Genomic DNA, 25,332 nt, shown 5'->3' with positions numbered 1-25,332 from the left:
CCACCCCAAAGCAGCCATTTTCTCCACGGGGGAACTGATCTTTGCAGTCAAGAAGTAATCCCAGGGAGATCTCCAGGCCCCACCTGGAGGCTTACAGCAGGAAAAAAAGAAAAACCGAAAAACAATATGCTGAAGCACTAATACCTAGCAAACAAAACAACAGCACAAATGGCCCCAAATAAACATCAAAAATTAAACAAACCCAAGCGACCGACGATTCCTTTAGTTTATGCCCGCTGATAATAATCGTGTCTTATCTTACCCAAACAGAACTACACCAAAACAACACTTTACATTCTCTCCGATATGCCAGAGAGTACTCTTAAACAAACAAATTAAACATAGATCAAGTGAAGTAACAGATGAAAATCCCGATTTTCTCTTCTTCCCACCTGGAGGTTGGCAACCCTGTTTCCCACCATTAGGGCCTGTCGCCTTCCTCCCCTCTTTAGGAGCCACCTAGAGGCATCCAGACTCGCCCCGGCTGGAAACAGGTCACTGGGCTGGCCGGACATCTAGTCCACTCTAGCAACGCCGTCCTTTTCTGTCTGCGGCGAGGGACAGCCTGGGTGGGGGACCAAATCGGCTTCGGCCCGTCCCTCCACCTCTGGGCGGTTTTTTCCTTTCCTCGGCTCCTTTGTGGGCTTTGCCAGCCGCGGCTCCTCTCCTCCAGCTGCGCAGACGGCTGGATTTACTGCCGGCTTCAGGTGCTGCTGGCCGGCTGCCAGCCGGCTGTCTGCGCTTGGCTCCTTCTCCCCCCCTTCCTTTTTAACGAGAGCTCATAACTCTGCCCTCCAAAGGCCCCCCCAGCGTGACAAATAGGAGCCGCTGCTGCAGCCGGAGCCTGGGGGGGGTGTTATCACATTGGCACGCTGATGGATCCTTTGCTCCCCCAGCCTTCCTCTTGGGGCCCGGATGGAGCCCCCCTCCCCCGGGATTAGGCCCTCCCTCCCCCCAGGCTTTTTTGATAGTTGCCCCACTCTTTCCCCATTGCATGGTTTATTACCCATACGTAGATCACAGTTAACCCAAGGAGGAATCAACCCGCTTGGTGGTCAAGGCAGGGCACACCTTGCTTGTGAAGACATGAACACCTGAAGCTGCCTTCTACAGAATCAGGCCCCTGGTCCATCAAAGTCAGTATTGTCTGCTCAGATTGGCAGCGGCTCTCCAGGGGCTCAGGCAGGGGTCTTTCACATCACCTGCTTGCCTGGTCCCTTCAACTGGAGATGCCACTGGGGATTGAACCTGGGACCTTCTGCATGCCAAGCAGAGGCTCTCCCACTGACCCACGGAAGCTGCCTTCTACTGAATCAGACCCTCGGCCCATCAAAGTCCATATTGTCTGCTCAGACCGGCAGCGGCTCTCTAGGGTCTCAGGCAGAAAGAGGTCTTTCACATCACCTACCTGCCTAGTCCCTTTAACTGGAGATGCCGGGGACTGAACCTGGGACCTTCTGCAGGCCAAGCAGATGCTCTACCTCTGAGCCACGGCCCCTCCCCAAATTCCTCTCCCCCCAGCCCAGTTTTGATGTTTTTAATTTTTATTTTCCATATTTGAGAGGTTCTGGAGCCTCAACCTCCCTCCCTTTGTGCCAGCCGCCCGTCCTTACAATGCTAAGTAATCGTTAATAATAATAATTAGTAATAATAAGGCACGGCGTTTGTATAGCTATTAAATACTTGGCATTTTATGTTGTTTGTTTTACTCCGTGTTCTTAACGCAGCTTTTTCTTTTAAAACTCTGGATCCCCAGACCGAGTGCTTAAACAATACTGATCTTGCTGAGAAGGGGGTTTCGGGGCGGGAAGGCGCTTCCCAGGCACGACCAAAGGGTGTTGACGCCAGGGTTGGGGTTTGGGGAGGGACCTCAGCCAGGTACAATCCCATAGACCCTGCCCTCCAAAATAGCCATTTTCTCCAGGGGAACTCATCTTGGTAGTCATCTGGAGATTCACTATAATTCTAGGAGACCTCCTGGTCTTCCCTATGTGTTGGCAACATAAGGGCACATCCCAGAGTGATGGAAGGGTTTCTGGTCTTACACCAGCCCTGTAAAGTAGGGCAGTGTTTTAGGTGGAACCTAAGAGACAATGGTTTGGCCCGCGTCATCTGGCTAGGTTGTAGCAGGGTTGAAAGTTGGAATTTCCTGGACCCCAGCTCGTTCTCTTGGGTGGGAAATACATTGCAGCTACTCAGGAATGGTGTAGTGGTTAAGAGAGGTGGTTTGGAGCAGTGGACTCTAATCTGGAGAACCGGGTTTGATTCCCCACTCCTCCACCTGAGCGGCTGACTCTAATCTGGTGAGCTGGATTTGTTTCCCCGCTCCACCACATGAAGCCAGTTGGGTAACCTTGGGCTAGTCACACTCTCGTAGGCCCACCTACCTCACAGGGTGTCTATTGTGGGGAGGGGAAGGGAAGGTGGTTGTAAGCCGATTTGATTCATCCTTAAGTGGTAGAGAAAGTCGGCGTATAAAAACCAACTCTTCTTCTTCTTCAATGGGTTATAATGCCATAGGTTGGGGAGGGGCTGTGACTCAGTGGCAGAGCATCTGCTTGGCATTGCAGAAGGTCCCCGGTTCAATCCCCAGCGTCTCCAGGCAAGTAGGTGATGTGAAAGACCTCTGGCTGAGACCCTGGAGAGCCGCTGCTGGTCTGAGTAGACAATACTGACTTTGATGGACCAAGGTGGGGTCTGATTCAGGATAAGGCAGCTTCATGTGTTCATGAGATTCCACCTCCCAAAGCGGCCATTTTCTCCAGGTGAGCTGATCTCTGTCGGCTGGAGATCGGTTGTAATAGCAGGGGATCTCCAGCCACAATTTGGAGGCGGGCAACCCTGTCTGTAAATGTATAATCTGCAATTTTTAATAGGTGTTCTCCGTTATTCAGTGCGATGATGAAATTGGAGGGGGGGCACAGAAATGCCCTAAGAAGGTTAAAAAAAAAACCCACAACGATGGGGAAGGTGCCTGGGACCAGAATGGTTTTCAGCAGCAGCAGTTTTCACCGTGGCTTTTGGAAAACAAGATCCCCTCCGCAGGCAGAGGGGCCGGCTGGCTCGTCTGCGCCTCTGTGTTCCCTTTTCTTCTCCTCCCCACCCTGCACAGGAAAGGAAAGGAGGTTGGGGAGGGGAAACCCGGTGAGCCGGGCCTGATCATTTTTCATACCGCCAGCGTTAAAGTGCCACTAAATTGAACATTAACGAGGCCGAGTGAATTGGAGGCCACGCTTCCCCCAGGAGCCGGGCTGCCCATCAGTGCATTAGAAAGGAGAATCCATTACCGCAGGCCCCGGGAGAGAATTAAATCTTTCCCAGCAACTACCTGCCGCCAATTCCGTGCACGCCATTTGCCCATCCCTGCTTTTTCCCCTCTTCTCTCTCTCTTTTTTTTTTAACCCCCCCTTTTCTAGATCCTTTTTGGTCTCCGTGCGAGATGCTTAATTTCCAAAACTGGAAAAAAACTGATGCTTTTCTAATGTCACGGTTGGAATACTAATCGCGGCGCACATGCACACACCCCTCCGTTGCAAGCGTGGCTCGATCCCTTCCCTGGGATGGAAATTAGGCAAACACTTAGAAAAAAAATCCCACCCTTTCTCCAGGAGCTCAGGGGAGTGAACACATGAACGAACACATGAAGCTGCCTTATACTGAATCAGACCATCGGTCCATCAAAGTCAGTACTGACTACTCAGACCAGCAGCGGCTCTCCAGGGTCTCAGGCAGGGGTCTTTCACATCACCTACCTGCCTAGTCCCTTTAACTGGAGGTGCCGGGGATTGAACCTGGGTCCTTTTGCATGCCAAGCAGAGGCTCTGCCACTGAGCCACGGCACCTCTCCATGGCTCTCCAGGCTCTCAGGCAGAAGTCTTTCACATCACCTACTTGCCTGGTCCCTTTAACTGGAGGTGCCGGGGACTGAACCTGGGACCTTCTGCATGCCAAGCAGAGGCTCTGCCACTGAGCCACGGCCCTTCCCCTTTGCCATTTAGATGCACATGGGTGTGGTTCTCCCTTCCCTGGCTTTATCCTCGCAACAGCCCTGCGAGGTGGGTTAGTCTGAGAGGGAGAGGCTGGCCCGAGGTCTGACACTGGTTCCCCTGCAGCAGAAAAACTTGGCCCCTGCTGGTGATGGGACTTTGTGTATGCTCAGACATCCTTTGTTATCCAGTGCTGCCATTGTACCTCTTCTTAAAGGGGCCTGCCAAAGATTAAGGATGGTAGTGAGGGGGGGACGTTTAAAGGAACAGGACAATGGGTTATAAGACCTACAAGAATGTGTCCCCCCACACGTACATGCCCTCCCACTGGCATGTGAATTAGAGATTGGAAAAACAGATTGGAGATGTGGATGTTTTTAGTTGTAAGGTTAGTGCTGGGAGACCTGGGTTCAGATCCCTACTTTGCCGCGAAACTTTCTTGAGGTACTTAGGTCCAGTTCTTCTCTTTCCGCCTAACCTACCTCGCATGGCTGTTGTGAGGACAAAATGGGGAGAGGGAGACCCGTGAGATCCCTGGGGAAATAAAAATCGCTCAAAAGAGATCACTTTGAAAGTCGGTAAATTTGGATGGATAGCCTATAAGACTAGGAAAACCTGGGTAAGCCACAAATAGGCTTTTTAGCTATAATTTTTAGCTTACAAGACTAGGAAAACTTGGGTAAGCCATACATAGGCTTTTTAGCTATAATTTTTATAAAGACACTGTATAATTCTGTGAATTTATCATTTGAAATGTTTCTTCTCGTACGTTATTTGATACACTGGAAGTTTGAATTATTATATTGATTCTATTTTTATTGGTCTTGGACTGTATTAAATAAATTTATTTATAGTTCGAAAGCGGCCCAAATGAAGTCGGGGGCTGTTTTTCTGCTGCACCTTGGAGTTACCTGCTGCCCCCGGCCGTGACTCTCTGGGGGGTGGGGCAGGGTGAAAAGCCCCTCTTCCCCAGCTGCATGGTCTTCTGCCAGGCGAGCAAGTCCGGATCTGGGGGGGGGGGGCTTTTGTGATGATTTTCTTTTTTTCCTGTCTTCCCTCCTCACCCTGCAGACGGAGATCGCCAAGCGTCTCAACGTGATCTGTGCTCAACTCATCCCCTTCCTTTCCCAAGAGGTGGGTGTTACCAGTAGGGTTGCCTGGTCCCTCTTCGCCACCGGCAGGAGGTTTTGGGGGCGGAGCTTGAGAAGGGTGGGGTTTGGGGAGGGGAGGGGCTTCAATGCCATAGAGTCCAGTTGCCAAAGGGGCCATTTCCTCCTGGGGAACTGGTCTCTATCGGCTGGAGCTCAGTTGTAATAGCAGGAGATCTCCAGCTGTTACCTGGAGGTTGGCAACCCTAGTTACAAGCTCTGCCCCCCCTCCCCAATCCACTACAGCTGTGTACCGTATACACGTTGGGATGTTTTTACTGCCTGAAAGATGGCCCTTCTGACGGTTGGGAGGTTTAACAGACAGGGAGGGGGCTTTGTGGGGAGAGGGAGCAGCCAAGAGGGAAAAGAGAAAGCATTTGTTTGAAGCAGCAACGTCCCAGGCGTGTGGGCTAAGTGTTGGGGGCAAGCCCTGGTGATTCCTGGAAAGCCTGCTCCTATTTGCCTTTCGCCACCTCCCCTTTCAAGCCTGCTGACTTGAAGCTGCCTTCTAAGGAATCAGATCCTTGGTCCATCCGAGGCCATTTACGCATGGGAGGTTTTGCCTTGGATTTGCCACTCTTTAGATGCACATTGTCCCCATCTAAATTCTCATAATTTAACAATAGAAGAAGAAAAAGAAGAGTTGGTTTTTATATGCGGACTTTCTCTACCACTTAAGGGAGGCTCAAACCGGCTTACAATCACCTTCCCTTCCCCTCCCCACAGCAGACACCCTGTGAGGTAGGTGGGGCTGAGAGAGTGTGACTAGCCCAAGGTCACCCAGCCGGCTTCATGAGTAGAAGTGGGGAAACAAATCCATCTCACCAGATCAGACTCCACCGCTCATGTGGAGGAGTGGGGAATCAAACCCGGATCTCCAGACCAGAATCCACCGCTCCAAACCACCACTCTTAACCACTACACCATGCTGGCTCTCCTCCCATGCAGAGTTTTGAGAATTCGGATGGGGAAAATGTGCGTCAAATCCAAGGCAAAACCTCCCATGCATAAATGGCCAAAGTCAGTATTGCCTGCTCTGACTGGCAGCAACTTTCCAGGGTCTCAGGCAGAGGCCTTTCCCATCACCTACCGCCTCATCCTTTCAACTGGAGATGCCGGGGATGGAACCTGGGACCCTCCGCCCACCGAACAGATGCCCTGGTCCCTCGAGGAGCATTCTGCTGTTGGTCACGCTGCGTTGCGGCCAAACGTTAGGATTCAGATTCAATTATAGATGATTGTGCACCTTCAGTTTGGCGGCTGAGAGAAGCCCCGGAGACTTCTCTGGGCCCCCACGGAGCCTGAAATCTGCTTTTTCGAGAGAAGAAAGAGCAGGGGCCGGGGTAAACAGGATAAGGGGCTTAAGCCAGAGGAGAAGCGGGTTTTCAAGAGGGACGGGGGCATTCTGGTGGGGAATAGGCAAGGGCCTAACGTTGGGAGAGCATGCCTTTGGAAATAGGGGCAAGGAGGTTGGTGTGGGTAAAGCTGACGTGAGCATTGGATAAGGGGTGATGTCCGGGGGGGGGGGTAAGAATCGGTCCTCTCTGTGATGCAGGAGGGACCAGGCAGGCATGGCTGTTTTCAGTTTTTCTCCATGGGAGATGGACTGTGGCTCAGTGGTAGAACATCTGCTTGGCATGCAGAAGGTCCCAGGTTCAATCCCCGGCATCTCCAATTAAAGGGACCAGGCAAGTAGGGGATGCGAAGGACCCCCACCTGAGACCCCGGAGAGCCGCTGCCGGTCTGAGTAGACAGTACTGACTTTGATGGACCCAGGGTCTGCTTCAGTAGAAGGCAGCTTCATGCGTGTCCAGTTTCGTCTCTCTGCTGACTTGAGTGTCTTCTTCTCTTTTCCTTTAACCCCTCGCAGCATCAACAGCAGGTGGTTCAAGCCGTGGAGCGGGCCAAGCAGGTGACTATGGCAGAACTGAACATGGCAATTGGGGTATGTGGACCCCTTCCCTCCCCCCCCCCCGAATCCCATGCTGTTGATGGATCCTCTTGGTCATCCTTTCTGATAGGGGGGGGCGCAACGGCAGGTGCAGTCTCCTTTGGGTTCTCATCGGCCCGAAATCTGGGCCTGGGCTGTTCTTGACGCGCCTAGTTCCATGTTCCGTCTGCTTAGGCCCCGAAGGGCCCTTTGGCCTTCTGGCATCTTAATTCTCCCAGCAATTCCCGCTGAGCTCTTGGCTGTGGCTGAGGGGATGGGATCCCAGATGCCTAGCGGAAAGGATCCAGGAAACATGCAATTAAGGTTGCCAACCTCCAGGTACTAGCCGGAGATCTGCTATTACAACTGATCTCCATCCGATAGAGATCTGTTCCCCTGGAGAAAATGGCCGCTTTGGCAATTGGGCTCTATGGCGTTGAAGTCCTTCCCCTGCCCAAATCCCACCCTCCCCAGGCTGCGCCCCAAGAACCTCCTGGTATTTCCCAACCCGGAGCTGGCAACCCTACATGCAGTTGGGTCAGGACTTGCAGCCAGCGATCTGACTCGCTGAAGGCAAGCTGCCGAATATCAAACTGCTCGGTTTTTTTAATTGTTGCTCCTTCTTGCACATTGCGTGTACCAAATTTCAGCTGTCCAGGTTATGCAGAAGTACCTTCGACAATTGGAGATAGTTTCTGAGCGCAGCCATGTTGGTCCGTGGTAGAACAGCTAGATTCGAGTCCATTAGCACCTTAGCGACAACTGAGATTTTTGGGGAATGAACTTTTGAGAGTCTTTTGTCTGTCTTGCCTGTCGAAAGCTTTTTATCCCGAAAATCTTGCTGGTCACTAAAGTGCCATTGGACTCGAATCTAGTTCACCAACGGGAGGTGTTCGTCATACCTCTCCCCTCACCATCTTCAAGAGGGAAATGTACTGATGGCCCCTTTTTCCGATTGGATAGTTGGCGTGTCTTGGCTCTTGAGAGCCAACGTGGTGTAATGGTTAAGAGCGGTGGTTTGGAGTGGTGGACTCTAATCTGGAGAACCGGGTTTGATTCCCCACTCCTCCACGCGAGCGGTTGAGGCTAATCTGGAGAACCGGGTTCAGTTCCCCACTCCTCCACATGAGCTGCAGACTCTAATCTGGAGGACCGGGTTTGATTCCCCACTCCTCTACATGGGCAGCAGTCTCTAATCTGGAGAACCGGGTTCGATTCCTCCTCCACATGAGCGGCGGACTCTAATCTGGAGAACCGTTTTCAATTCCCCACTCCTTCATGTGAGCTGCAGACTCTAATCTGGACAACCGGGTTTGCTTCCCCACTCTTCCACATGGGCAGCGGACTCTAATCTGGAGCACCAGATTTTATTCCCCACTCCTCTACATGGGCAGCGGACTCTAATCTGGAGAACCGGGTTTGATTCCCCACTCCTCCACATGAGCTGCAAACTGTAATCTGGAGAACCGGCTTCGATTTCTCAGTCCTCCTCATGAGCAGTGGACTCTAATCTGGAGAACCGGGTTCGATTCCCCACTCCTCCACATGAAGCCTGCTAGGTAACCTTGGGCTAGTCACAGCTCTCTTAGAGCTCTCTCAGCCCCACCGACCTCACAGGGTGTCTGTTGTGGGGAGGGGAAGGGAAGGTGATTGTAAGCCAGTTTGATTCTTCCTTAAGTGGTTGAGAAAGTCGGCATATAAAAATCAACTCCTTCCTTCCTTCCTTCCTTCCTTCCTTCCTTCCTTCCTTCCTTCCTTCCTTCCTTCCTTCCTTCCTTCCTTCCTTCCTTCCTTCCTTCCTTCTTGGGGTGTCCACCAGTTCTCTACTGTCCTGAGTGCTGTGGAATTACCGCTTGGGGAGGGCATAGGGGGCACGGGCAGCCCGTTTCTCGGTGTTTGAGGCCCTTATTTCCAGAATGGCCTCTTCCCAGACTTCTCTGAAAAGCCCAGCGTGGCTCAAGTTGGAAGCCGCGGAAGGAAGGAAATGGGTGTATTGCCGGCGGTGGCTGTAACCGCGCTTAATGAGCGGATTAGAGAAACCTCTGAGCGGAGGGATGTGACCAGAATGGCAGCGCGTAATTGGATTTAGCGCGGCGAGCCGGGGAAGGGGGAGGTCGGGGCTGGAGACCCACAGCACAGTGTTGGGAACCAAACGCGGCGTGCTGTGGGCTACGAGTCCTGTGTCCACGGGAGACCCTTGCGGCGGTGTTTGGCGGAAGCTGCAGGCTGCAGCCGGTTGGACGGAGGGGAATTCAGAATATTCGCACAGAGCTAGAGGCTGCCTGTGCTGCGGAGGGGCTCTTTGGCGGTGGACGCTAATCTGGAGAACCGGGTTGGATTCCCCACTGCTCCACATGGAGCCAGCTGGGTGACCTTGGGCTAGTCACAGCTCTCTCAGCCCCGCCTACCTCACAAGGTGTCTGTTGACGGTGGACACTAATCTGGAGAACCGGGTTGGATTCCCCACTCCTCCACATGGAGCCAGCTGGGTGACCTTGGGCTAGTCACAGCTCTCTCAGCCCCACCTGCCTCACAAGGTGTCTGTTGACGGTGGACGCTAATCTGGAGAACCGGGTTGGATTCCCCACTCCTCCACATGGAGCCAGCTGGGTGACCTTGGGCTAGTCACAGCTCTCTCAGCCCCACCTACCTCACAAGGTGTCTGTTGACAGTGGACGCTAATCTGGAGAACCGGGTTGGATTCCCCACTCCTCCATATGGAGCCAGCTGGGTGACCTTGGGCTAGTCACAGCTCTTTCAGCCCCACCTACCTCACAGGGAAGGGGATTGTAAGCCGGTCTGATTTTTCCTTAAGTGGTAGAGAAAGTTGGCATATAAAAACCAACTCCTTCTTCTTTGAGCTGTACTGGTCCTAGAACTTTTTGGGCAGGGGTGTCAAACCCCACCCACAGGATCTGGCCCCTTGAGAGCTGTTATCTGGCCCATGAGGCAGCCCCCCCGCCCGCCCGCCCCCATTCTCGATCTGGGCTGGCGAGGCATGGCCTGACCCGACCAAGTGACACGTCAAGTCCGGCCCTCATAGCAATTGAGTTCGACACCCCTGTTTTAGGGCTTTTTAGGTGATAGACTCGAGTGATTTTTTGGGGGGGAGGTAGCCAAAACACCCTATCTGAGGGGCAGGACGTGGTACCATGAGATCTCTGTCAGCGTACCAACAGAAAGAAACCAGCAGGATAGTTAAAGATTGTTCAAAGATTCCTGGGAACCCAAAGTATGCACCTACTGAGGAAGCTGCCTGTTGCATCTATGCATGAGTTGCTGGTCTGGGTTTGCTTCTTTCCTTCCCGTCGAGAAGCAGGCCCTAAAGAGGGAGTCCTGTAGAAACATGAAGGTGGTTTATTTACTGAGGATGGGTAATTCTGAACTCTTGAACCCCCGGAAAGTGGGGGAGCAGAGTAAAATGTGCCTCCAGATATAATGCAGGAGAAAAGGAGAATAGAGTCATAGAGTTAGAAGGGGCCACCAGGGTCATCTAGTCCAATCCCCTGCACAAGGCAGGAAATTCACAACTACCTTCCCCCCACACCCCCAGAGACCCCTACTCTATGGCCCAGAAGATGGTCAAGATGCCTTCCCTCTCATCACCTTCCCAGGGTCATAGAATCAGCATTGCTGACAGATGGCCATTTAGCCTCTGCTTAAAAACCTCCAGGGAAGGAAAGCCCACCACCTCCCGAGGAGGCCTTTTCCACTGAGGAACCGCTCTAACTGTTAGGAAATTCTTCCTAATGTCTAGATGGAAACTCTTTTGGTTTAATTTCAACTCGTTGGTTCTGGTCTGACCTTCTGGGGCAACAGAAAACAACTCTGCACCCTCCTCTCTATGACAGCCCTTCAAGTGCTTGAAGATGGTTATCGTATCCCCTCTCAGTCTTCTCCTCTCCAGGCTAAACATACCCAGTCAAAAGCTCGGGAAACACGAGGGCTAGAAACTTGACTTTTTTAAAAAAAGTGGAAAGGTTTTATGTATGCTGACTTCTGCACCCGATTGCAAACCCCAGCCTTCTGCAGAGGTGTGCTCAGACGCAAACGCACCCCTGGGCCGGCAAGGCCTGTTGTAACTCTGGTGCTCCCAAATTTAATTACTGCGGGGGGGGAAAGAGCAGGTGGGGGAAGGTGACTTTGAAGCGCTGAAAGACGAATGGGTGCCGGCGGTTGAGGCAGAAGACGACCCAGGCAGGGAGCCGGATTGGGCTAACCAACGAGGAGAAGCGATTGGCTCCCTTCTCTGAAAGCTGTCTTTTTCTTTTTCTTTTTTTTTTGAGGCCGAACGGTGATATTTAATTTAAAAGGCCAGGGGAGGGAAAGCTGACCCAGTTTCTGGTGCTCTGTCAAAACCCATGTACTTAAAAATACGGGGAGGGGGGAGGAGAGGGAAAGCGGCAGAAGCCCACCCTTCCTGGGCGAGAGGATTTCTCGCTCGGCTCGGATTCTGGCTCTCCTCCCAGTTCCGGTGCTGCAAACCGTCCGGCGTATTTCTGCAAAGACAGGAAGGGTCGGTGTGCTGTATTTGCGTAGCTGTGGAAGGGGAAACCCCAGGGGTTGAGCGAAACACCATCTAATGCAACAACCAATACATCTGTTTTTATTATATATTGTGCACAATTGTATATAAAAATACAAGCCTAAAATACAAGCTTCCTAGAATTCTTTTCTTCACGCTTGTCGGCGTTATACACATCCTGAAACGCTAGGCGCCATGCCCAAGGGGTGAGCCATGTTTTAAGGCACACGGACTGACTATTTTAACATACACACAGAATAAAAGGCTTCTATACATTTGTTTGCCATGTACAGTTTTTGTGCGTATGTGTATTGTTGAATTGTGTATGTACGCCCACTGAGGAAGGCCTGTAAAAAGGCTGAAATGCCTTTGGTCAGATTTTGGTCGTTTTATGTACTCACAACAACTGTTACGCGTCGGTAATATTTGTAACTGGATTTGTACTTTTTTTGGAAGCCGGTGTTTTAGTCCCTGTGTTTTTAAATACAATTGTGCACAATGTATAATAAAAATAGATTTATTGGTTGCTGGATTAGATAGTGTTTAGCTCAACCCCTTTGGTTTCCTCTGACTTTTCGGCTGAGTTTCTTTGTTCCCCTTTTTCTTCAGTAGCTATGGAAGGGGCCTGTCTGTTCTGGAGAAGAGCCCCATGCTTCCTCCAGATCTCTCTCTCTCTCTGTGTCTCTGTCTCTGTCCCTTTACAAATTGTCTTTCCTACGATGCATACAGTAGCGCACATCTGATTTTGTATTCTGGGAGCGATGTTGCACATCTCTGGCGGCTCCTGGAAATCACACCCACGCAGCCCTACCTGCCAGGCAAATGGGATTCGGGGCACCGGATCAGCCAAACGCCCACAGGCCGGCTCCTTTTGCTCCGCGAATGGGCTTGTCTTCCATCCGGCGGCCGGCTTCTTCACCCGCGTCACGGCCGTACTGAGTTATGACAAGTGTTTCGCTGTCCAACACTTCCGGTAATCGGGGAGCTTTGCGTTAGGTCTCTTCCGAATTTCAGCTCTCTCGGTCTCCGGGAACGTGCCCCTTTGAGTGAGAAAGGGCCCGGATCCTGTGGACATTTTTGCTTTTCAAGCGTGCCCCGCCCTTGCTGATCTTTGTTCCGCAGGGGCATTTTATTCAGGTTCTTCCTCAAGACCTGGAAACCTACCGTTTGGTTAGGGTTGCCAATTTCCAGGTAATAGCTGGAGATCTCCTGGTACTTCAGCTGATCTCCAGCCGACAGAGATCAGTTCCCCTGGAGGCAATGGCCGCTTTGGCCATTGGACTCTATGGCACTGAAGTCCCTCCCCTCCCCAAACCCTGCCCTCCTCAGGCTCTGCCCCCAAACCCTCCCACCGGTGGCGAAGAGGGACCTGGCAACCCCGCGTTTGGTACATGCAGAACTTGAGGGTCCGATACAGCCATTCAGTTTATGCGCATGAAATGCATGTTACTCAGGTCCTGGATATGAGAGTCGCCAAGGAATGAAGGAGCCCGTCTTTGCCCCTTACCAAATGTTTCCGCCTCCCCCTTTCTGCCGGTTCAGCCTGACTAAAAGAGCTTCGAGCGGGGCTTTGTCGCTCTGGCATTTGGTCCCCTCTCCTCGGCCTGCAGACTGACTCGATTATGCTCCATTTTCCATAAACGCATATGCAGCTTTCTGGGGCAGGGTCTTGTGCGCGGGGGTGTATATTTTTAACGTGGCATGTGCCCAACTTTTTAATGCCTAACTTAGCAAAGCGCTCTGCAAACTTCCTTGAATTTGCCCTTGCCAAACCCCTGAGGGGGATGTTTCCGCTTTGAAAGCGAGGAAAGCGAGATTGCAACTGGGCACGGCGCACCTCAGACCTGCAGAACGAGCTGGGATTTGAAGCCGGGCCTCCCGTCTCAAAAGCCACAATGCGCGATAGGCTTCTTCTCTAGGGTTGCCAACCTCCAGGTACTGGAGCGAACCAGTATAATGAAGTGCAAAAAATATTTTTATGAGCTACTGTGTCTAACAATTACGCACAAACAATTACACATACATATTAACAAGAAATCTTATACATCAACTATACAACCCATCTCATGGACTGTAAGACAAGGAATATATCTGAACAAGAGTGCAATGTCTCTCACTGTATGTACATCAATCTTCTGTATAAGTATCATACAGGTAAATGAGTAGTTCTGACAATAATAGGTTCAAGGAGGATTTGCTTCAAGGAAGATACGGCCGTTTCAAATTCTTTGGATTCTTCATCGGTTGATAATAGTACAGTGGTGTCTATTTTCTCCCCCAACCTCCAGGTACTAGCCGGAGATCTCCTGCTATTACAACTGATCTCCAGCCGATAGAAATCAGTTCACCTGGAGAAAATGGCTGCGTTGGCCATTGGACTCTATGGCATTGAAGTCCCTCCCCTCCCCAAACCCCGCCCTTCTTAGGCTCTGCCCCAAAAACCTCCCGCCGGTGGCAAAGAGGGACCTGGCAACCCTCCCGCAGAACGAGCTGGGATTTGAAGCCGGGTCTCCCGACTCAAAAGCCACAATGCGCGATGGGCTTCTTCTCTGACAAGACACCTTTCCTCTTAGGGACGTGCTTTCGGACGGGTCTCAGTCCCCTGGCTTCCTCTCTCTCAACCGCGCTGTCGCCGGAGTCCGAAATATTTCCTTCGCAGGGTACCAGGAATACTCCTTTTGTTTGCCAGCAACTGGAGCCGGGCTGGGAAGGGTGGGGCCCCTCCATCTCTGTTTTACCCCCGCCGGGATCGATTGCAGTTTAGCTTCTTCCTGTACCTCTCGGGAGCCGGCCTTCTGTTCCTGCCCAGCTCTCCGCAATAGCTTCATTTCCAAAGACAATATTGCCTTGTAACAGTGCAAGAACAAACCCCCACGGCCTCCAGGCCCTTGCGTGTCTGTACGGAGCGCTTCACAGAGTAATGGGCAATCCCAATCATAATGTGGATAAATGATGGGGGGGATTTCCCCCCCTAAGAATATAATTCCCGTAGGAATTCTTCCGTCCGAGAATAATCGGAGCTGGTGCATGTGCAGCTAGATGATGTGAGTGGAAGCAAAAAATTCATTTGACCACGGGGTGGTGGGCAATTGGGGGAAGCCCCCCCCCACATTTCGGTGCCGATGTAATTTGTGCTACCTATGAAGTGGTTCGGTATCTATATATAATACATAAATGCACAGCAATACTAAACAGGGCCCAAACGGCAACAAACGGAGCCCCCGTTTGCAGCTTACGATCGATGCCTGGTACCGGGAAAAAAACATTAGCCGGCCAAGCGTCAAGCGTCCCCGCATGTGCCCCGAAGAGCGCTATTGATCGAGTACTTCTGACCTCGAGGTGCGCACCTGGAAGTGTTTAAGCTCGGCTGGGCTGATGCAGTTATGGATTTCGAGTCTGCGCTCGGAGGGCGGCGTCACGGCCAGACCATGCCAGCCTGTTCTGCCCAGGGAGCGGCCGCTCAAGGAATCGCCCACATTTGCCAAGGAGGTTTGCAGCCATGCAATCTCGCAACGCTGCCTCATGCGGCAGCTCACCCGTTGTTTCTTTTCCAAGGAGGAGAACGCTCAGGAATATATTCTTGGGACTAAAAATTGAAATGTCCCTTGTTAGGCTTGATCCGCAACAGCCCCGGGATCTGGGTTCCAGAAATATTCTGAGAAACATCTCCTCTCCCTTGGAAGTCCTACAAATCGGCCGCTCTTTGGAGCTGCTGTTTCCAAAACTGTGCTTGTCTCTGGAGACTTTGCGACCCTTCCTAGCAGTTTGGGCTCGGGTGTAAGACGAACCAAAATCTCAGCAATGTGTTGACCGGCGGGCCGAGTCCGCTGGAAACGTTGGTAAATGGCCAGCTTTTCTGTAATTTTTAAGGGAAGCTTGATACAGCTATAGAATCGAAGTTCGGGTTGCAATCGTCCCATCTCCGACTGTAGGTCCTTTGTTTTTGCTGGCCTTGAGATGTGATCCCATCTAGTTCAAATTCAAAAACCTTTATTGGCATAACAAATCGCACAAGGTATTCCAGAATTTGGCAAATGATAAAACATCAATATCGCAATCTGTAGCAATAGATATGAATAAAATGAGACATGCCAGAGTACAGTGAATACCTCATTTTATTCATATCTAGTTCAGGGGTCTCCAATGTGGTGCCTTTCTTGGCACCCACCAAGTGTTTTTCCAAAATAAGTGGCTTCTGCCCCACAGGGCTCCTGACCGGCCTGATATGTACCACTGATTGGCCAGTGGAGGGGCCGTGGCTCAGTGGCGGGGCATCTGCTTGGCATGCAGAAGGTCCCCGGTTCAATCCCCGGCATCTCCAGTTAAAGGGACTAGGCAAGCAGGTGATGTAAAAGACCCCTGCCTGAGACCCTGGAGAGCCGCTGCCGGTCTGGGCAGACAATACTGCCTTTGATGGACCGAGGGTCTGATTCAGTAGAAGGCAGCCTCATGTGTTCATGTTATTGTCTGTGCAGATTAAAATAACACCGTTTCGGTGGCAGCTGCCACCCCAGTGCCGGTTTTATTTTCTCTCACCCCTTTTCCTCCAGTTTATTTTAAAATTACCCCTCTTTTCTTTTACACTTGGGCATCTTCCGTGTGTGCAGCTCCGCCTCTTGTGGGCCGCCATTCTGGGGCTGCCTCCGCCTCCTCCAGCAACCATTTTGTGTTTGCTCCCACCAACTTGAGAGCCAGCGTGGTGTAGTGGTTAAGAGCGGTGGTTTGGAGCGGTGCACTGTGATCTGGAGATCCGGGTTTGATTCCCCACTCGTGCACATGAGCGGCGGAGGCTAATCTGGTGAACCGGGTTGGTTTCCCCACTCCTACATGTGAAGCCATCTGGGTGACCTTGGGCTAGTCACAGTTCTCTCAGCCCCACCTCCCTCACAGGGTGTCTGTTGTGGGGAGGGAAGGTGATCATAAGCAGGTTTGATTCTGCCTTAAGTGGTAGAGAAAGTCGGCATATGAAACCCAACTCTTCCTCTTCTTCTTCTTCCTCCTCCTCCAGAAGGCTGAAGGTGCCCACGGGCTCAAAAGGTTTGGGGACCCCGGGTCTAGTTTGTTGATTTCAGGTTCTTGAGTCCTCTGGTGTCCGAAGCAAACCGAATGAGGCGCGCCCCCTCCCCACTTTGTGTTTCTGAGTGGCTGGGTTCTCGGAGTGATCTCAGCACTGCTTGTGTCTCTATTCCCCCCACCCTTATTTTTCTCATCAGCACCAGCTTCAGGCCCAGCACCTCACCCACCATGCGCCCCCCATCCCGCTGACGCCGCACCCCTCCAGCATGCAGTCGGCAACCTTAGCTACCATTGGCAGCGCTTCCGGGCTCCTGGCGCTCTCCGGGGCACTGGGGGGTCAGGCCCAGCTCATCGCAAAGGATGATCGAGGACTTCACGATGCCGAGCACAGAGGTATGGGGCAGTTGTGGGCGTCCGTGGTACGGGAGCGCCTGCTAAGAGAACCAGGGTATAAAAGCTGGCCAAGCCGATACTGCACGATTAGCAGAGTTCAAGGAACTTCAATCGGAAGGGAGTTCCAGGCACCACCACCAAAAAGACCCTGCCACACACTCTGTGTGTGTGGGGGGGGGGAGCACCCACCAAGACTGGTGCCAAGGACACTGTCCTTCAGTGTTACTCCTCTGAAGATGCCGGCCACCGCTGCTGGCGAAACGTCAGGAAAGAAAATACCAAGACCACGGTCACACAGCCCGGATAACCTACGAGAACCAATGAACTCTGACCGTGAAAGCCTTCGACAATATTACAAATTTCAGTTGGAAGGGAGTTCCAGAGTTGCGACGCCGCTGCCCAAAAGGCCCTGCCTTGGGGGTTGCAGCACACCTACCAAGAGTGGTGCCAAATTTACAATTTTAACTGACAAGTCTTGTTCATCTTGGCCATCTGCCAGATGGGCCTAGGATGTGAACCGAGGTACAGATTTGATTTGAGTCCAGCAAAGCCACTTCCTGGCTGATCTTAAGGGATTTGGACTGGGATCTGAGACACCCAGTTTCCAGGGAGGCCTGCCTGGGTGACTTTGAGACAGTCGCCCTTAACCTACTTTACAGGGTTGGCGTTGGCTCTGATTTTTCCTATCTGTCACGAGTCCACCAGGAACATTCCTAGTACATTAAATGACCCCTAGAATAACCCCTAGAAGTTAATCCTGCCTCCTGTTGATTATTCCCACCATCTGGACTTTGCTGGTAGAATGCCTCTGTCCGCAGAGGTTCCATTTAGCTTTTCTAGCCAATGGCAAAGTAAAACATGGGTTCTCAAAGAGCAAGATGGCGGCTTCCATACAGGGTCTTGTCCGGGACTCTGATTTGTGATTTTAAGCAGTCATGGGGCTAGGAGATGGATTTGGGAGGAGGAGGAGGGGGAGGTGGAAATGAGGATGGGGGAATAAATCTGCTTGTCTTTGATACTGGCTTTCTCGACTGTGTCCGAGGCCATGTTTGGATTTTGTTGTTGTGTTGCTGGTGTTTACCACTTCTCTGCAACTCTTTTCTTTCTCCTTCGATATGGAAGTGTGCTTATATGTGGTCTTTTAATTCCAAGGGGGGTTTTTTTTGGGGGGGGGAAGTTTTTGAAAACTGAGTTTTACTTTTGAGGTGCCTCCAAAGCCAGAAAGTAGGGATGTAAATCTTGCAGATGTTTGCTAATTCCATCCCCCAGAGTAATCATCTGAAAAAATACTGTCTATGCAAGATGAATATTATGGATGTGTGCTCCTTTTAGCTAAGAGTAAAATGCAGCAACCCCCCACCCCCAGTTTCATTTAGGCTGTTTGTGCAATGGAAAAAAAATCTTTCCATTTGTTTTGTGCCAGTGTGATGTAGTGGTTAGAGCATCTGACTAGGATCCGGGAGACCCAGGTTTGAATCCCCGCTCAGCTGCGAAGTTTGCTTGGGTGACTGTGGTCATAGAATCATAGAGCTGGAAGGGACCACCAGGGTCCTCAAGTCCAACCCCCAGTCGCTCTTTCTCAGCTTAACCTACCTCGCAGGGTTGTGGAGGCTAACATGGAGGGAGAACCGCTTATGGAAGCAAAGCGGGATAAAAATGCGCTTTTGTGGGATTACGGGACAAAATATTCCAAACGTCCTCGAAATCAAACGGAGGTGTGGTCCTGCCGATATCTTCTTCAGAGCTGTAAACCCACGTTAATAGGTTGACTAGCCGTCAGCATGCCTGTTGATGATCTAAAAAAAGAGGGGGAAAACACAGTTTTTGCAAACTTCTTTGTTTGGTCACCCGGAGGGAATCTCGCCTCGCCGTTGGTGACCAAGCCGTGTGCAAGCCTGATAATTTGTGGGTGGAAAAGGGGGGGAGCAGAGAAGAAATAAATACTGCACTTACCTCTGCTGGGGGGCCGTCAAACAAACGCCAGCACCGCAACTTCGTTTTCTGTGTGCGTGTGGATTTTTTAATTGCAGCTTAGCAATAAAGGGCATTCTTACCAATTTAGAAATAAGGAAGGAGAGGGGTGCAAATCCCCCCCCCTCCACATGCACACACGCGTTGTGTCTTGTTTGCAAATTTCAAATGCACATGTCGGTTGGCGTGTGTGTCTTGCGTGTCACTAAAATCTCATCCTCTCTCGTTTCCCCCCCATCCTTGCCCCGTTGCTGATCTGTGTTGCTATGGTGACAGAGAGAGACCCGGGTCCCGTAAGTCTCTTGTTTTCCTTTCTATTTCTTGCTTTGCTTCGCTCCCCCCCCTCCCCACAATTTTCCAGTTGTTTGGGCTTCTTCCCCCTTCTTCAGCCAAGAGGAAGCTTTGGCCAAAAGGAGGGGGGGGGGCGGAAAGGGCCGGCCATGTGTCTTGGCTTTTCTCATTGTGTGTGATTGTGTGTATGCGCGCACGTTCTTAAAGCTGCTTTTGTGTGTTTGGAGCTGGAGGGGACACGCGCACACACTCAGCCAAGGGGTGGGGAGCGAATGCACCGATCTGTCCTCCTGATTGGCAGGCAGCCCAAAGAGAGCAACACATTTTCCTTCTCTGTTCCCCACTTGGGCGTGGGGTGTTTGGGATCTCAGGATGAGGGGGGGGTCCTATGCACCTCCCCCTTGTGTTTTGGGCAAGATCCCGACAGAGCGGTGTGCATGCTTTCGATGAAGGAGTCGGGCATTCAAAGCCCATTTGATTTGAATCATAGAGTTGGAAGGGTCCACCAGGGTCATCTAGTCCAACCCCGCACAATGCAGGAAATTCACAACTACCTCCCCCACACACACCCCTAGTGACCAGAAGATGGCCAAGATGCCCTCCCTCTCATCATCTGCCCAAGGTCACAGAATCAGCATTGCTGACAGATGGCCACCTAGCCTCTGCTTAAACACCTCCAAGGAAGGAGAGCTCACCACCTCCTGAGGAAGCCTCTTCCACTGAGGAACTGCTCTGACTGTTAGAAAGTTCTTCCTAATGTCTAGACAGAAACTCTTTTGATTTCATTTCAACCTGATGGTTCTGGTCCGACCTTCTGGGGCAACAGAAAACAACTCGGCACCCTCCTCTCTACGACAGCCCTTCAAGTACTTGAAGATGGTTCTCGTATCCCCTCTCGGTCTTCTCCTCTTCAGGCTAAACATACCCAGCTCCTAGTTCAGCCTTTCCTCATGGGACTTGGTCTCCAGACCCCTCACCATCCTTGTTGCCCTCCTCTGGACACGGTCCAGCTTGTCTACAGCCTTCTGTAGCCTACTCTTCATCTGGTCTACTTTAAAGAGGATGAAGTGAGATAAAGCCGCCCTAGAGATGTCCCCTTTAGCTTGGTAGAGGAGCAGTTGGATAGAATAGGGCGTGGGTCTTCCCCATATCCCCGAGCTGGATGGCCCAGGCTAGCCAGATCTTGGAAGTTAGGTAGGGTCAGCCCTGGTTAATACTTGGATGGGAGACCTCCAAGGAAGTCCAGGGTTGCTACGCAGAGGAAGGCAATGGCCAAACCACCTCTGTTAGTCTCTTGCCTGGAAGGGATTGCCATAAATCGGCTGTGATGGGGAATCGTCAGAGTGGGGGATTGAGACATGTCTTTCCAGACCCCCCTTATAGAGGTGTGCATTTGTATGTGTGGCCATTTGGAGGTTTACATGCTGCCACTAATGTGTTTCCTTACAATGGGGTGGGTGGGTCTCCTCTTAACCCTCTCCCCAGAGTTCCTTGGCCTTGTCCAATGGAGAAAGGATGCGGGCCATTTCCGACTATCTGACTGGAGGCAAAAAGAGGAAATCGGAAGAGAAGGATTACGGCACCGACTACGTATGTTTTTGTTGGGGGTGTGTGTGTTGTGCACGTGAGGGAAGCCGCAGGTCGGGAAACTGGAGTTGGGCTCTCTTCTCCAGGGAAGCTTTTTGGACGATTTGGCCTTGCTGCACCAAAAGGAGGGAATGGTAAAGAAGGAGTGCCTCTGAGCATGTGCGGTGTGTCTCCCCCCCGCCTTTGCCCACTGAATTTATTTTCTAAAATGCTGCTGCAAGTGTAATCTAAAATGAAGACGTGTGTGTCTCTGGGCATGGGCAGAGTGGTTTTCTCACCCCCCTAGCACAGCCTGAGAGCCAGCGTAGTGTAGTGGTTAAGAGCGGTGGTTTGGAGCGGTGGAGTCTGATCTGGAGAACCGGGTTTGATTTCCCCACTCCTCCACATGAGCGGTGGAGGCTGATCTGGTGAAATGGATTGGTTTCCCCACTCCTACGCACGAAGCCAGCTGGGTGACCTTGGGCTAGTCACAGCTCTGTTAGAGCTCTCTCAGCCCCACCAGCCTCACAGGGTGTCTGTTATGGGGACAGGAAGGTGATTGAAAGCCAGTTTGAGTCTCCCTTAAGTGGTAGAGAAAGTCAGCATATAAAAACCAACTCTTCTTCTGATCTGGTGGATTGAAGGGCAGGGTTTCCCAGCTTGACGGTGTGACTTGGGGTCAAACCAGAAGCTACATGCTGTTTGCCAGATTGCGCTTGGCTCATGCTCGTAACCCTTGCAAGGTTTTTGAAGACGGGGGGAGGTTAACGGAGGGAATCCTTGTGGGGTTTATGAAGGAGGCTGCACAAAATTGTAGAGTAATGTCTGCTCTTCTTCTTCCCCGTCCTGCATCTACATTTTCAGGGGAGCGACGGAGAGAAGAGTGACGATAATCTTGTGGTGGACGAGGTAGGAACGGTTGCCTTGGATTTCGGCCTTTTGTGAGCATGGGTGTGTGTGTGCGGGGAGGGTGTCATGAGTGATGAGGTTTAAGCATGCTCGGTGGGAGCAAAGAGTAAAGTCACTGTCCTACAAAATTTGCTGGGGACCTGAGCTAGAGATTGAACCTGGGACCCTCTGCAAGCAAAGCAAGCATTCTGTCTCCGAGCTGTAGTTCTGCCCGTTCCTTGCAAATAGCAACTCCCCACCCCCATGGAAACTGGCTTAAGTCTAGGGTTAAAACAATAGTACCTCTGTACTACTCAAAGCACTGAATAAGAAAAAAGTACAGGATGCCAAGCATGTAATAAGCTCACCACAATTGTATTACTCACACTTTATAAACCCAATTTTTGCATACAATATAGGTACAATAAAGAGTGAAAACTCAGCAAACCATGGAATAATTATCGAATGTACAGTCCATGAAAGAGTCTTCCAAAGCAAAGTGTAACTTGGATCTTCAAAACAATGATGGTTACTTCCAATTCGAAACGACCTCCATATGCAATGGTAAACAGCCACACACCACAAGTCCCCTTCGCAGGCGGTGATCTAGAAACAATTGCCGTTCCGTGGCGCCTTCTTCAGTGTGCTGAATGGACAACAGTATAATAATGGGTGGGAAAAATTTCACATTCCCATCTTCAAGTCTTTCCTAAAGGCTGAATATCATGGACTTTATAGGGACTGTGCATTCGATAATTATTCCATGGTCGGCTGAGTTTTCACTCTTTATCATATCTATATTGTATGCAAAAATTGGGTTTATATAGTGTAAGTAATACAATTATTGAGACTGGGAAGGGCAGCCATGAAGGAGCTAGAAAAGATTCTGAAGTGTAAGGATGTGTCACTGGCCAAGATTAGCTTAATTCAGGCCATCGTATTCCTATTATGTTTGGGTGTGAAAGCTGGACATTGAAGAAAGCTGATAGGAACAAAGTAGACTCCTTTGAAATGTGGTGCTGGAGGAGAGGGTTACGGATTCTGTGGACTGCCAAAAAAACAAATCAGTGGGTTATAGATCAAATCAAGCCTGAACTGACCCTAGAAGCTAAAATGACTAAACAGGCTGTCGTATTTTGGTCACATCATGAGAAGACAAGACATCTTGTATTTTGGTCACATCATGGAAAAGACAGTCATGCTAGGAAAAGTGGAGGGCAGCAGGAAAAGAGGAAAACCCAACAAGAGATGGACTGACTCAATAAAGGAAGCCACGGCCCTCAATTTGCAAGACCTGAGCAAGGCTGTCAAAGATAGGACATTTTGGAGGACTTTCATTCATAGGGTCGCCATGAGTCGGAAGCGACTTTAAGGCACTTAACACACACACAATACAATTATGGTGAGTCTGTTACATGCTTGGCATCCTGTATTTTTTTCTTATACAGTACTTTATGTCTACGGTTGCCAGGTCCCTCTTCGCCACTGGCGGGAGCCTTTTGGGGCTGAGCCCGAGGAGGGCGGAGTTTGAGGAGGGGAGGGATTTCAATGCCATAGAGTCCAATTGCCAAAGCAGCCATTTTTCTCCAGGGGAACTGATCCCTATCGGCTGGAGATCAGTTGTAATAGCAGGAGATCTCCAGATACCACCTGGAGGCTGGCAACTCTACTTATGTCTGTTTCTACCCTGTGATGCTCTTCTTCCCTCCTGTCCCCCACAGGACCCCTCTTCGCCCCACAGCGTCCACTCCTTCTCTTCCCGAGAGAACGGGGTTGACAAAGTCTCCTTGCAGCGGAAGGAGCCCATTCAGCTCAGCCCCACCTCCATGGCTTCCTCCAGCAGCGCCTCCCCGCCTCGGATCACCAAGGAGGTGGCTGTCGTAAGTGTCACGTGGTTGTGCATGGTTCGTGGTGTGCGCAAGTGCAGGAGGGTGGGTTTTAGGGTGGGAACATATGGGGGAAAGAGGTAATGGTGTTTGCTCCTTCCGGTTTTGAAATTGAAAGATCGGGATTTTGGAGGGCTGAGTTTTTTAAACCTGTGGATCGTTAAGGATGGGGATGCTGTGCCCCTGCCTACGAAGCCACAAAGGGGCTGGTTTTAGGGTTGCCAGCCTCCAGGTGGGGCGTGGAGAGCTCCTGGAATTACAACTAGTGTTACCAGCTCCGGGTTTGGAAATACCTGGAGATTTTTGGGGCGGAGCCCAAGGAGGGTGGGGTTTGGGGAGGGGAGGGACTTCAATGCCATAGAGTCCAAATTGCCAAAGCGGCCATTTTCTCCAGGTGAACTGATCTCTATCAGCTGGCGATCAGGTGTAATAGCAGGAGATCTCCAGCCACCACCTGGAGGTTAGCAAACTGGAGAAATAGGCACAAGTACCAAATGCTAAGCTGAGGAAATAAATAGTACCAGGCTCTTGCAGTGCAAACAAACATCTATTATACAAAACTGTGCAATAAGTGAAAGTGCAAACTCTTACAAACGGAACAACAACACATACACATACAATACAGCTCCAAAAGGCTTCTCAATGAGCAGCCTTTTGGAGCTGTATTGTATGCGTATGTGTTGTTGTTCCGTTTGTAAGAGTTTGCACTTTCACTTATTGCGCAGTTTTGTATAATAGATGTTTGTTTGCATTGCAAGAGCCTAGTACTGTTTATTTCCTCACCACCTGGAGATTGGCAACCCTCTTGAGCGGTGACAGAAGGTTCACAAGCAGCCTCATTGCAAGATCCTTTTGCCCCGTTATAATGGAGAACGGACGGACCGAGTCTGCCTGGGCTGATTCTGTGACCTAAGGCAGATGATGAGAGGGCGGGCACCTTGGCCACCTTCTGGGCATGTCGTAGGGGTCACTGGGAGTGTGTGGGGAGCGTGTGAATACTTGTGAATTTCCTGCATGGTGCAGGGGGTTGGACTAGATGACCCTGGTGGTCCCTTCCAACTCTATAATTCTATGATTATATTCTATGATCCTATTGGCTGAGTTTGAAAGAAGGCTGCGAGAATAGATTGAGCGGTGACGGAACGTCCATAAGCAGTCTCATCGCCAGATCCCTTTTGCCCGTCGTAACGGAGGCCAGAAGGACCGCGGTTGCTGTTGCAGCCTGCCTGCGGCCTGCAGCCCAGAAGGCACGGGCTTGCGTAATGGCCTTGTGGCATGTCTGGGGGGGAGAAGAGGGGGGGAAGAATTCCTCCCTCAAATTGCTCTCCTGGGGAGTGAGGTTTTTTTCTGTTTTTCTTTCCAGTGTCGGCCGTAGCAGCTGCGGGTTGGGAAGGCGGCCGCGTGAGGCCTCTGGGAAGGGCAGCCAAGTGCGATGCCGGGTTTCGAAAAATTCATTTTGGAGGTCCCGGCGGTGGAAGGGAATGATTGCGACGCTCCTTCTCCTCCACCCCCCACGTCCCCCCACTTGCATTTTCTGCCCCCCCCCCCCTCGGTGGACATCCTGACCAGTCCATGTTCCTCTTTACAAACAGAAGCTTCACCAGGGAGCCAGATGCAAAAGATCTGGGATGTTTTCTCTTCTTTGATCCGTCTCATGTCGGCGTTTCTTATGATATTGTAACGTATTTAACTTGGCGTGATTATCGGCTGTGTTCGGCTATGGCTGAACCGT

General features: G+C 51.2%; 1 protein-coding gene across 1 annotated transcript in view; it reads left to right on the top strand.

Annotated features, from left to right (window-relative positions):
• The window catches only part of LOC130473975 (transducin-like enhancer protein 1), a 49,150-nt gene that overhangs the window by 6,136 nt on the left and 17,682 nt on the right, over positions 1-25,332 (top strand). Inside the window, exons 4-9 of the mRNA XM_056845640.1 lie at positions 5,058-5,120; positions 7,005-7,079; positions 16,803-16,998; positions 19,246-19,262; positions 20,746-20,850; positions 21,691-21,735. Of these exons, the coding sequence (XP_056701618.1) occupies positions 5,058-5,120; positions 7,005-7,079; positions 16,803-16,998; positions 19,246-19,262; positions 20,746-20,850; positions 21,691-21,735 (501 nt within the window). The remainder of the gene's footprint in view (positions 1-5,057; positions 5,121-7,004; positions 7,080-16,802; positions 16,999-19,245; positions 19,263-20,745; positions 20,851-21,690; positions 21,736-25,332) is intronic.

The sequence above is a fragment of the Euleptes europaea genome, chromosome 2, assembly GCF_029931775.1.
Source record: "Euleptes europaea isolate rEulEur1 chromosome 2, rEulEur1.hap1, whole genome shotgun sequence".
NCBI lineage: Eukaryota > Metazoa > Chordata > Lepidosauria > Squamata > Sphaerodactylidae > Euleptes > Euleptes europaea.
Note: the sequence above shows the minus strand (reverse complement) of the source record. Positions and strands in the feature narration are given on the sequence as shown.